Here is a 13329-nt window from a genome sequence, read left to right on the forward strand (position 1 = left end):
AGATTTGTAGTAATCTCTACCATCCAGCACTATCATGAGCCCACAAGGAGTCGTGAGAAGCCTCTGAACACATGAAAATGTCTGTCTCAGAGCCCAAATACGTTTTCATAGAAGAGGACCCTTGTACCACATTAACGCACAACAGAAGTAGATCTCATGCCGCTTTCAGCAAGTTTATCTGCCTTCCTAGCTTGCCACAGATTACAGGGCTGGAATGTTGCTAGAAACACATTCATTAATCTGCTAAGAACTAACAAAGTAACAGGACTAAAGTCACAGTTTTAGGCAGGGTTAATGTGGCCCCTCTATAGCACTTGGGCTGCCACTGCCCACTGCCATTTCCATAGTAGATATTACTAATTCATACCCTCCCCTTTTCCTGAGTCTCCTAACACTGTGTCCTGGGTAGCTGCTACCATGCAGGGAGAGCTGGCAGATGAAATGAAACCTGTTTGTCATACCTGATTAAATTATAAACGTCCCTATAGCTGTTTAGTCCTCATGCAACTTCATCCCTGAGTAGTATTTAAAGAACAGCAAAATAAGATAGTCATGATTGCAACCCTGAATAATCAAGAAATTTGAAATGATATATGTAATATTCTGTATAAAGAGTTGGAGAAATTTGTTCTTTTCTTTAAATATAGTATTTATGAAAATGGAAAGGTTTTGGCATTGAATCTCAGGAATGGACTCAGACAATATTCTGGCCATACTGCATGGAAGAAGTTCCTCTGAATGATATTTGTGTATTGCGTCTGCTGAAATCTCTTTTGGTGTTGAGTAGCTTGGGAGTCTCCCAAGTGCGTCATTATTGTATTTCATGTATAGGCACTACTGAGAGGAGTAGTTTGGCCTCAGGCCCCTACATATGAGTGTGTTAGTTTGCATTGGCTTTATTCATTCATTTATTCGTTCTGTAAATAATAAGTGCTTAGTAAGGTCGGGGATAGACTGTTGAACCATACCTATCCTGTGTTTCCTGCACTCATGCAGCTTACAGTCTAGACACATAATAAATCATGAAATAGGCAACATGTAACAATCATAAGCGGATACATACTATAAAGGAAACAAATAATATTCTTTGCTCTGGAATAATTGGGATGTGGGGGTGTCAGGGTAGGAAACAACCTAATTTAGATAGGGTGGTCCGCAGATTTAGATAGGGTGGTCAGCAGATGTCACCTGCAAGAGGACGAGTCAGCGATGCAACGACCAGGCAGAGCGGGGGAGACTTCTAGGTCTAGAGAGCAGTGTGGTCAAAGCTCTGGGACTAGAAAGATCTTTGTATTTTTTTTAGAAATTGAAAGGAAGCCATTATGGCTGGAGCCAGATGGAAAATGACATGCACAAAGATTGGAGGGGTAGGAAGGGTATGGAGGGAGTAGGAAAGGTTTGGGGTGGGAATATTCACTTGGCTAGTTCAACATATAGGGAGTATTTAGAAATTATGGGAATGGTAGAAAATGATGGAGAAGAGAAGGCGGCTCAGGGCCTAGCCTGGAGGAACTCCAGCACACAAGGTGAGATGGAGGAAGAAGAGCCAGCAAAGAAAACAGAGAGAAGGCTTGATGAGGCAAACACCCAGGGGGGTCTCATGTTCTGGAAATCAAGAGGAAGGAATGTCTCAAGAAGGAGGGAGTGGCTGGGTATAGTGGCTCACGCCTGTAATCCCAGCATTTTGGGAGGCCGAGGTGGGCTGATAACTTGAGTCCAGAAGTTCAAGACCAGCCTGGGCAACATGGCAAAACTCTGTTTCTACAAAAAAACAATAAAATTAGCCAGACATGGTGGCACATACTTGGGAGGCTGAGGTGGGGGATCACCTGAGCCCTGGAGATTGAGGCTGCAGTGAGTCATGATTGTGCTACTGCACTCCAGCCTGGGCAACACAGTGAGACCCTGTCTCAAGAAAACTAAGCCAAACCAACCAACCAACCAACCAAACAACAACAACAACAACAACAACAATAGCAACAACAATAATAACAAAAAACAAAAGGAAGGAAGGAGTGGTCAGCAGCCCCAGATACTACTTAGAGGTCAATTGAGATGAGCTCATAAGAGTGTGCCTTTAATTTGCAGCATGGAGGTTGATGATGCCATGAAAAGCTTTTTTAGGAAGAGCAGGGACGAATTGATTGGAGCAGGTTAAAGAATTGAAGATGAGGAAGTAGACACTACACATACAGAAACACATACAGAGATAGCTACTCAGGGTCAGGCATGGAGAAGACAAATGCTTCCAGGGTTAGAGTTTGGCCAGTTCTTCACAGTGAAGGGACGGGGCAAAAGATTGGAGGGCATTTGGAAGGAAGTTCTTATAGTGACAGAACTGGAGTCTAAGCTGGTCAAGGAAGAAAATGCAAGTCCGGAGGGGATTTGATGTGAAGATGGTAGTGGTTCTGTTGATGAGGTCAGAAATTATTGCAATGGAAGTACTTTAATAAACAAGGTTGGAAGCATAGGAAGGTGTAGTCCCACAGTGGTTTAGTTGAATTCAAGGTTTCAGAGTTTCTGTGGTCTCTGGATATGACCTGGCGAGGTGGTTGGGCTGGAGCAGAGGAAAGTGTCGTTGGAGGTGAAGTCACAATTAAAAGTGAATACATTGCTAAGGATTATAGCACTATTCTGTACAGATTTTATCTTGCCCATAAACAATTTTTTTCCACACAGTACTCATTATTTCCTAAAAATATTTCCAGGTTCTTAATTATGAGGAAGTGGTATTATGATTTTATTATTTTTCTGTTTAGGATCAATTGAAGGAGCTCATGCTAGAAAATAGTGAATTGAAGAAGAGCCTCGATTGCATGCACAAAGACCAGTTGGAAAAGGAAGGGAAAGTGAGAGAGGAAATAGCTGAATATCAGCTACGGCTTCATGAAGCTGAAAAACACCAGGCTTTGCTTTTGGACACAAACAAACAGGTGAAATATGGGGTTTGGTTACTGGGGGAGCTGGAGAGTGTATTTTGATCATGGTAAGGCTTTTTTTTTTTTTTCCAAAAAAAAAATCAATATTCTGGGTTATTACTATGCTATATAATCTTATAAAAGGTCTCACATTAACTTCACGATCTTTTCCCCAGGTCCCTCTCTTATTTTATCAGTTGATTTTTTTGTTGTTGTTTTTTGAGACGGGGTCTCTCTCTGTCGCCCAGGCTGGAGTGCAGTGGCACGATCTCGGCTCACTGCAAGCTCCGTCTCCCGGGTTTGCACCATTCTCCTACCTCAGCCTCCCGAGTAGCTGGGACTTCAGGTGCCCGCCACCATGCCTGGTTAATTTTTTGTATTTTTAGTAGAGACGGGGTTTCCCTGTGTTAGCCAGGATGGTCTCGATCTCCTGACCTTGTGATCTGCCCACCTTGGCCTCCCAAAGTGCTGGGATTACAGGCGTGAGCCACCGCGCCTGGCCCAGTTGATTTTTTAAAAAGGTGTATTTCCGTTTTGGAGTAGAATAATAGGAGAGTTGCAAAGTCGAAATAGTCCTTGGAAAGGCAGGGGTTTTTTTTGTTTTTGTTTTTCTTTTCTTTTTTTTTTTTGAAACTGAGTCTCACTCTGTCACCCAGGCTAGAGTGCAGTGGCACAATCTTGGCTCACTGCAGCCTCTGCCTCCTGGGTTCAAGCAATTCTCCTGTCTCAGCCTCCCGAGTAGCTGGGATTATAGGCGCCTGCCACCACGCCAGCTAATTTTTGTACTTTTAGTAGAGACGGGGTTTCACCATGTTGGCCAGGATGGTCTTGAACTCCTGACCTCGTGATCTGCTCACCTCGGCCTCCCAAAGTGCTGGGATTACAGGTGTGAGCCACTGCGCTCAGCCGTTTTTTGTTTTTCTTACAATTTTTTTTTAGCTGTGCCTCCTGGCTAAAGGAACATTTTGTTTTTTTTGTTTGTTTGTTTTGCTCTAGTATGAAGTAGAAATCCAGACATACCGAGAGAAATTGACTTCTAAAGAAGAATGTCTCAGCTCACAGAAGTTGGAGATGGACCTTTTAAAGTCTAGTAAAGAAGAGCTCAGTAATTCATTGACAGCTACTACTCAGGTTTTGGAAGAACTGAAGAAAACCAAGGTATATTCACTTTAATTTGCTTCATGATTTCGAATGGTTTATACAGGTGGTAGTGATTTTAATGGTATAGCATTAAATGTTTTCATTTTCATTTTATGAAAATAGTAGTCAAAAATGATGTCATTCATCAGTTCTCTGCTGAGTTATCTTTAAAAAAAATCAGTGGGTCATCTACAGTCTCATAGCTTGAGTAAGCTATCCGTTGCCTCATGCATCCTCTCAAACTAGAGGATATTAAAGACTTCTTGAGATAGATTTGAAGATCCAGCCACACAGCAGATGAGGGCAGGCCTCTTAAGCTATAGAAAACAGTCTGACAGGCAATTCCAAAGTCTTGAATGAGCTGTCTTCAACTTCACTGTCACCATACTCACTCTCCTGTGGCTTATGGGGAGATCAAAGTGTGGCAGAGCACCTTGGTCAGGCAGATGAGTGTGGATATTTTCCTCTTCCTCTTCACGCAAGGATCATAGAACTTTTTTTTTTTTTTTTTTTAGGAACAATAAAGGTGAACCCTAGTCTCAGGATTGCTAGTCTCAAGATGGTATTACTGTAATTTTACTTGGAAAAGGAGGTGTTTTCATTCTTACAGATATTTTTCATAAGATAAATACCCACAGTGTGTAATAATGAACCTGGATAATAAATATCTTCCAGCAAATATTTTACTTAGAAGATGATTATATTTTTAAAATTTTGACATTAATTGAATATATACAAACAGAAAACTAGGTATAAATTTATTATGTTTATGGCTCTTATACAACTATCAAGGTAAAGGAAATTTACCAATTAAATACAAGTAGTAAAATTCAAAATCACAATAATTAATAATGTTCTGCTGCTACGAAATGAGATGTTGGGTTTAATAATAGAAAGAAGTAGCACTGTTGAAATAGAATTAAATGGGTCTTGAATTCATTTGTGATTGGAATCAGAAGTAGCGAGTTCTGAAAGGGTAAGGTTTACTGCAGCTTTACTAATAAATAATTTCAAGATGAAATATACAAAGATGAGATCCAAGCTCTAACATCTACTTGCAACATGAGTGTGGTACTGGGTTCTTTTCCATCCCCCATCCTCATTCCCCCTCCTCCTCCTGCTGCCGTTTGGTCTTCCTTTGGAAATTCATGATGCCATATCAGATGGTTTTAGAATTCTGCATTTTAATAATATAATCATATGCCATATATAATATCCCAGTGGGATCTACTATAATACTGCATAATCAAATTCATATTTCTGCAGTAAAATGTATGGATACTGTCACCAGGCAGGATAAATAGAGACTATACATACCGGGCCAGGTGTGGTGACTCATGCCTAGAATCCCAGCACTTTGGGGAGGCCAAGCCAGGAGGATCACTGGAGGCCAGGAATTTGCGACCAGCCTGGGCAACATAGTGAGACCTCATCTCTTAAAAAAAAAAAAAATAGTTGCTTGTGATGGCACGTACCTATAGTCCCAGCTATGCAGGAGGCTGAAGTGGGAGGATTGTTTGAGCCCAGGAGGTCACACAGTGAGCCATGATGGTGCCACCGCATTCCAGTCTGGGTGACAGAGGGAGATCCTGTCTTAAAAATAAATTAATTAATTAATAAAGACATAAACACCTTTATATCTGTTCAGGTTGGGTTTTGCCTCTAAATCATTTTCATAGCTCTTTTTTTTGATTTGGGAATTGTGAATAAGAATGTGAACTTGTACTACTGAGAAGTGTATGAGGACACAATTCTCCCGTCATTCTGTTGTCTTTCTACTCGAGCCACAATGAAATTTAAATTTGTATAGTGAGCTATAATATCATTTGGCTTTCACTTGGTATGGCTAAAATAAATACCAAGGCAGGTATTGAAACTGTAACAGTGTGATTACAAATGGGAACACAATTCTGTCATTGAGAATTTTGGACTCATCAAGAATATGTTCCTTGTCTCCCTGCCCAGTAATCCAGTGTGATTCCCACTGGATAAATACAGACATAGTGGGCACTTAATAGACATCTCAGGAACCATAGTTTATACTTGTGATACTAAGAAAGAGAATGGCAAAACCACATTTTCAACTGGGGGGACTTAGGAAACTGAGTAGAGAAAGTGAATGGTTTTGTGCATCTTTAGATGTTTTGTATTGAATCTAATAATTCTTAAATTTACAATATATGAATCTTATGTCTCATAATTATTTTTCCATATGCTTATCAAAAGAAATTCAAGGTTTTAAATGGAATTACTTTTATTTTGTAGATGGATAATCTAAAATATGTAAATCAGTTGAAGAAGGAAAATGAACGTGCCCAGGGGAAAATGAAGTTGTTGATCAAATCCTGTAAACAGCTGGAAGAGGAAAAGGAGATATTGCAGAAAGAACTCTCTCAACTTCAAGCTGCACAGGAGAAGCAGAAAACAGGTGGGTGTTAACTGAGGCACATCAGCTAGCCAGAACTCTTTTCCAACAGTGAAATAACACATGGTGTGTGTGCATAGGAACTATTTTTAGTGCTGTGTTCTATTACTGAGTGCTGATTTTTTACCATTAATCCATTTTCCAATTTCTGAATTTTGTGCTTATCTTGGGATCATTATAGGACTCAGAATGAAGCCTTTTTTTCATTTTTGAGACAGGGTCTTGCTGTGTCACCCAGGTGGGAGTGCAGTGGTGCCATTATGGCTCATTGCAGCCTCGACCTCCAAGCGATCCTCCCACCTCAGCCTCCCAAGTAGCTGGAACAACAGACAGCCGCCACCACGCCCGACTAATTTTTGTATTTTTTGTAGAGACAAGGTTTTGCCATGTTGCCCAGGCAGGTCTTGAATTTCTGAGCTCAATCAATCTGTCCACCTCGGCCTCCCAAAGTGCTGGGATTATAGGCAGGAGCCACCATGCCTGGCCTGAATGAAGCCATTTTGAAATAGAATTATCGCATCTTCTGTTCTATAAAACATGGAAAAAAACTGGTGGTACCTTTTGCTAATGAGCCATTCTAAGAAGAGTTTTTTATGTTGATGTCCAGTTACGTGGTTTCTTTGTCAATAGATTGGCATCAGAATTGGCTTTGGTAATTTATAAGTAGCTGATTCTGGTTATCCTCAGTCCATTCGTATGGGTCAATTAAAGGGAACAGGTGAGGGTTGGAGGCATATTTTTAGTTGTGCAGGCAAAATAGAAAAGGAAAGAAATGATAACTCTCCTTGTCACTTTTATCCACTTATGCCCCTGGAGTGGCATGTGCTTACTGTGTGGATGATGACAAGCATAATCTGACTGGCTTCTCTGGTCTGTAGTGTGGCAGGGTGTGGGTCAACAGTCTTCCCTGTTGGAAACAGTGCTCAGGGTAGATTGGGGCTTCAGGGGATTTTTCTAATGGATTTAATACATCCATGGCAGCTGCAAGTTGACCAAGATTCCCACATTTATAGTGTTCCCCCAAACCTTGTTCATCAGACCCTCCATTGCTTTCAAATGCTTTCAGAGTGTTTTTTTGGATTTGCCTGGTCATCTGTTAGAATCTTGTCTCCCAAAGCCATACAACAGAAGCTTCATAATCTTTACTGACTTCTGTTCATCCACTTATGGTAGACAGAATGGACTGGGGAAAATAAGGATGTAAAAAATGAACTTATTTGGTTGCATATAAGTGGCACTACAAGAACGTTTAATGAGTTGTCTGAAATACAAGTTTGAGATTTTGGTGGATTTTATTTAAGCTGTCCCAATGAATGTCACGGGACTAGAATATCTACCTTGATCTGATATGATACCTCCCAAACAAGAGTTGTTTGAACTATAAGAACATATACAGATATATCTCCCCCACCTCTTCAAAAAAATCAAAGAAAGAACACGTCTAAGATTATCTGCTTCACGATGCCTGTCGTTAACTAGAGAAGCATCAAGTTGCACATGATGTGTTGCTTTACTTTGGATAGGTACTGTTATGGATACCAAGGTTGATGAATTAACGACTGAGATCAAAGAACTGAAAGAAACTCTTGAAGAAAAAACCAAGGAGGCAGATGAATACTTGGATAAGTACTGTTCCTTGCTTATAAGCCATGAAAAGTTAGAGAAAGCTAAAGAGATGTTAGAGACAAAAGTGGCCCATCTCTGTTCACAGCAATCTAAACAAGATTCCCGAGGGTCTCCTTTGCTAGATCCGGTTGTTCCAGGACCATCTCCAATCCCTTCTGTTACTGACAAGAGGTTATCATCTGGCCAAAATAAAGCTTCAGGCAAGAGGCAAAGATCCAGTGGAATATGGGAGAATGGTAGAGAGCCAACACCTTCTACCCCAGAGACCTTTTCTAAAAAAAGCAAGAAAGCAGTCATGAGTGGTATTCACCCTGCAGAAGACACGGAAGGTACTGAGTTTGAGCCAGAGGGACTTCCAGAAGTTGTAAAGAAAGGTATGCCTGATTTAAAAACAAAATTATTTGTGTTCTTTTGAAATTCCATATAATGGTTCACATATAGGAAGACAAAAGTATTTGCTTTTTTACATTATTGTGCAATAATCTCATTGGTGTTCATAAACAGTAGTCTGCTTTTAAATGGATGAGGCACATATTTTCCTCTAGGATCTAATTACTTGTGTCACATTAACAAAAGAGCTGGTAGATTGGAAAAATGACTGTCTAAAATCTGTTTAGAATTTGTTATTTGAATGCTGAAAAAAATCATTAAATCAAGGACGCCCATCAGGGTTTCCTACCCTTTGGTCATGTCTGACCTAGCTAGCAGGTGAGCTGGAAGGTGCACCCCGTGATGCTGGCCCCCTCGCTGGAGCCACTGACTACACTTTGTTTTGTTTTTGTTTTGTTGCTTTAAACTTGGTTTTCCCCCAGGTCTGGCCAAAGGACTGGTACCATTCTAGGAACTGTTTGTTACTGGTTCCTGACTGAAGCAATGTATTGTAATTAAGTAGGAATTTAGAAATTTTCATAGCAACTTGATATTTTTGTAACATCCAAGCACATATCATGTTTTCTATTGATTTGTTCTCATTATACTATACAAAAATATTATTCCACGGCAGATTGGAAATTCTTCGACCCCCTCCGCCCCCAAATACCAAAACTGATTCTTTGCCGTAGATGGTTTGAAAAGCATTGTTCTGAGTAACTCTAGCCCAAAAATAGTTATCTATCTTTCACTGGTAATTTTTATATGTAGTTAAAGTGTGAAAAACAAAAACAAATGCTGCTTTAGTTAGCCCTGAATGCAATTCTGGAGTGTGTGTTGATACACTAACTCTTAGTATCCCTGGGATTGACTTTCTTTTCTGGGTCATCAAAAGTCATGTCACTTCCTTCTGTGGAAAGAGACAACGCGAGTGAGTGTGAAATCACCTTTAGAAAGGTCAGTTTCTCTTCTCCCACCTACATGAGAGTGCTGGCCTGAAGTAGCTGTTACCATTTTACATTTTCCCCCTTCCCCTTTCTTTTTTTTTTTTTTTAATCTTTTATTTTTCCATTATACCCTCCTTTTTTCCCCAACCCAATTTTACAATAAGGCCTGCTGGCATTCTTTAGATCTTAGAAAAATGCAAAATAAAACATCCACATAGAAGATAGAAGCAGAAAAAATTTTTTCTGTGTAGTGTTATTTTCCTCTTCTTCTCCCATTGTTGTTTTCTGTGTTTCTAATAAGAGAAAACCTGTTATTTGATTCAATTTAGTGACTCCCAGGGCAACTGTGAAGTGTAATCCATTGACCACAGGGGCTAGGACAAAGTATTTTTTGGAGTTTGCATTATCCTTGTTAAAACCACCTAATGAATATCTTTTCCACTGTAGATAGAATTGGACCTAGCAGTGCTGACAGTTATTGTTTTTGCCCTTAGGGTTTGCTGACATCCCAACAGGAAAGACTAGCCCATATATCCTGCGAAGAACAACCATGGCAACTCGGACCAGCCCCCGCCTGGCTGCACAGAAGTTAGCGCTATCCCCACTGAGTCTCGGCAAAGAAAATCTTGCAGAGTCCTCCAAACCAACAGCTGGTGGCAGCAGATCACAAAAGGTAAACTACTGTCAACATCCATCTACTGTTTGAGACCCAGAAAATTGCAGTATTACCTGGGTGAGGATCGGACACTGCACCCCCTGATTCAGGAGCCCTTTCAAAAAGGCTGACCTTGTGGTGTAAGTCAGTCAGTAGTGAGCAAGTGACCAGGTGAGCATTACAGTATCAGGGTACATGATCTCATCCTTGAGTCAGCAGGCCACTTATATGTAGTTTGATGGAAAATGGCATTGTTACATCAAAACTCAGTGGATTTCTAAGAAAGTTTCAGGCGTTACTGATGAAGGATTTGAAGAGGTAATTTTCCTTTTCACCACTGGTATTAGTCATTGTTTGTTTCAAACTTTATTCTCACTTATCTGCCCCCAGCTGCTAATTCTTTATTGTTTTTATTAATCCTTTACTTTCTTAAAAAAAAAAGCACATATTTCAATAGATATCTAAGGAAAGGAACTCTGTTTATGGATTTCTCTATTTTGATTATTGAGGATACAACAGGATCTTAGTGACCTCAGTGTACCCTACAACATCCCAGAAAATGTTATGTAGAGCATAGAGAATATTTGCTTAACAGATCTTTATTCCTGTTACTGTGATCCATACCAGCAGCTACCATTTAAGTATGCAAAGTATATGCATTTTATTTATCTTTCTCATTTTATTGAACTCTCACAGTAAGTGGTATTATGAAAGAGTGAAGAACGTGAGACTCATAAAGATTTAACCTCCCAGTGTGAACCCCTACTTCCTCTCAACTCCACAGTCTTGATCTTTCTACGATACCAGTGTTTCTCAGACTGGGGACTAGGGGGATATTTTTGGAAGTTGCTGGAATAGCTTCAAAGAATTTGAACAGTCTGTGATTTTACCTTGATTGCTCACTTGTCAGAGTTTGATCAAGTATGCGAGCTGATAACCTTGAACCAGAAAACAAAGCTTTGAAAGTGTAATAACCCCTATTTGTGTAATGTGATAATTCATAAGTGAGCAAGCACATTCTTAGGATTTGGGATGCCAAATATGAACACATTGGTGGTTACACGTGGGTGATCTAAAGAGTACAATATATTTAGATTTCTTAATCTAAACATCACAACAACAGATTTGCAAATTTGTTTCTGTTGATGTATAAGAGCTATAAGCATTAAGGAGTTAATACTTAGTAATAAATTCGTTCATAATATACATTATAATAAAATTTTTATTCAAGTATGAAGAAGAATGATCTGAGATTTTCTTTCACTGAAGTGGACCCATTTGTTACTCTTATTAGAAATATTCTATCATTTTGTGCAAATTTTTCTCCCCTCCCCTACCAAATTCTCTCTCACTCACATTTGGATTTAACTTTTGCATGCAGCCAACAACAAAATACTGAAGTATATACTGGAGAATATATATTTAATATACCGAGTATACTGACTTTCCAATGAACATGAAAACAGCTTCTCTTTTAAGCAACTAGTGCCCCTAAACAGTGGAGCAACCAAGCTTGTCCAAAGCTGTCAACTATAAGATATCCACTGGATACTGAATACAGGAGGAGTCAGGTTTAGGGTCCTGATATGGGCCATACCATTTTCTTAGAACGGTGACTGGGAGCCACCCTTTCCCAAACCTCAGTAAAAAGTAACATCCATTCCTGTTTGTCTCACACTTATGGAGATAAAATGAAGTATTTGTCTGACTCTCTTAGAACAGAAAACCATGACATATAGCTGGTACTCTATGCCTCCAACTGTCTTTAGGCAGCTCACTTTATTGTAATCTCTTGTTTAAATATCTGTCTTCTGATTTGCAACCTGAGTTCTGTGAGGTTACTGATTACATCTATAGTTTATGTCTAATGCAGTGTCTGACATTCAACAAATATTCACTGAATGAATGGAACTGTGAATGTCCTGAAGTGATTGCATTAATAGATGTTTATAAAGGCATGCTAGGAAATGGTCTTATGAAATCACCGCGAGTCATTTTTCTTCTGTTGCGAAGAACTGATGGTAAAAGCAGTTTGCATGTGGCGTTCAGACTTACTATCTAGGAAAAAGAGCTTTTCTCGCTAGGGGGCCTGCTCTCCTCACTGCTGTTGAATCTGCTGAGTAGGGAGTAGTAACCATGGTTTCTGCAGATTTTGTTCAGTGCATTAGCTACATGCTGTTCAGTAGGCACCAGCAGTTATGAATTGCTAAGCAATTTTGTGCACTTGCAAATGTGGGGGGAACTTTTGAGAGCAGTTATAGGAGAATTCATGATTAGATTCAAACTCTTAAAAACCTAGCCCATTAATTTTTAATTTAATTCAGCATTTTCTGAGTTGCCCTGTAAAATGCTTGCTGCCTCATCGGTTAAGCATATTACATCACTTAGTTTTAAAAATCTAGAACGAGGTATTATTTCCCAAAGCAATTGCTTAGAAACTCAGGGTTGTGAGTTCTCCTTTGAGGTGACTGGCTGGGTTATGAGAGACAGTTTCCTAGGTCATTTAGCAAGACCTTTAGTGACGTCTGACAAGTTCAAAGGGGAAAAAACGGGCAAAATGCCCATTAGGTAAGGATCATTCTCTATTATGTCACTGGGATGGATACGCTCACGAACCCCTTGTTTGTTGGGAACAAGGGAGACAGCGCTTGTACACCTGATCTCCTGAACCTGGGCTTTGTGATCAGTTCCAGAAGACCGGCCAGTAAGCTGTAGAGCCCGTCGTGGATGGTGATGTTGGTTTTGTGGGGGTCTCGCATTTTTTCCTACTTGTGAGGGTCATTTTCACTGAACTGTCTGCATATTTGCCCTCTCCCTATTGCTACTGCAGAATCATTTATAAGACAATTAGGGTATGCATGCACTATTTTTTTTTCCTCCCCTGTGTTACTCTAGGAGGATGTACTATCTTAATAGATTAAATACTTGGTGAATTTGACTTTGTCTGGTTATAGACCATTCTGAAGCTAACCAACAGGAGGGTCAAATCCACAGTTTAAATTCTGATCACAACTACAGTGCCCTCAATTCAGTATCAGAAATTGAGTCTAGAGGGGAGAAGCCAAAAAGAGTGGACGTTAGCCATTTGATTGGGATAAAGAGTCTTACAGGCTTAAACTTTCTATTTCCTACGGGCTATCTGTCTCTTTCTCTCTTTTTAAATGGCAAACCTAAAGATTTGTTTCTTGTACATCTGGTGGGTTTCGGGGAAACCTTGTCTTTGGAATCACTATTTCTCTTTAAAAAAAA

The 13329-nt window shown here is 39.9% G+C and overlaps 1 protein-coding gene across 1 annotated transcript in view; it reads left to right on the plus strand.

Annotated features, from left to right (window-relative positions):
* The window catches only part of CENPF (centromere protein F), a 60021-nt gene that overhangs the window by 42903 nt on the left and 3789 nt on the right, over positions 1 to 13329 (plus strand). The window contains exons 15-19 of the mRNA XM_032136695.2: positions 2760 to 2933; positions 3915 to 4076; positions 6324 to 6486; positions 8007 to 8483; positions 9920 to 10098. Of these exons, the coding sequence (XP_031992586.1) occupies positions 2760 to 2933; positions 3915 to 4076; positions 6324 to 6486; positions 8007 to 8483; positions 9920 to 10098 (1155 nt within the window). The remainder of the gene's footprint in view (positions 1 to 2759; positions 2934 to 3914; positions 4077 to 6323; positions 6487 to 8006; positions 8484 to 9919; positions 10099 to 13329) is intronic.

Source organism: Hylobates moloch, unplaced genomic scaffold (assembly GCF_009828535.3).
Source record: "Hylobates moloch isolate HMO894 unplaced genomic scaffold, HMol_V3 SCAFFOLD_18, whole genome shotgun sequence".
Classification (NCBI taxonomy): Eukaryota; Metazoa; Chordata; class Mammalia; order Primates; family Hylobatidae; genus Hylobates; species Hylobates moloch.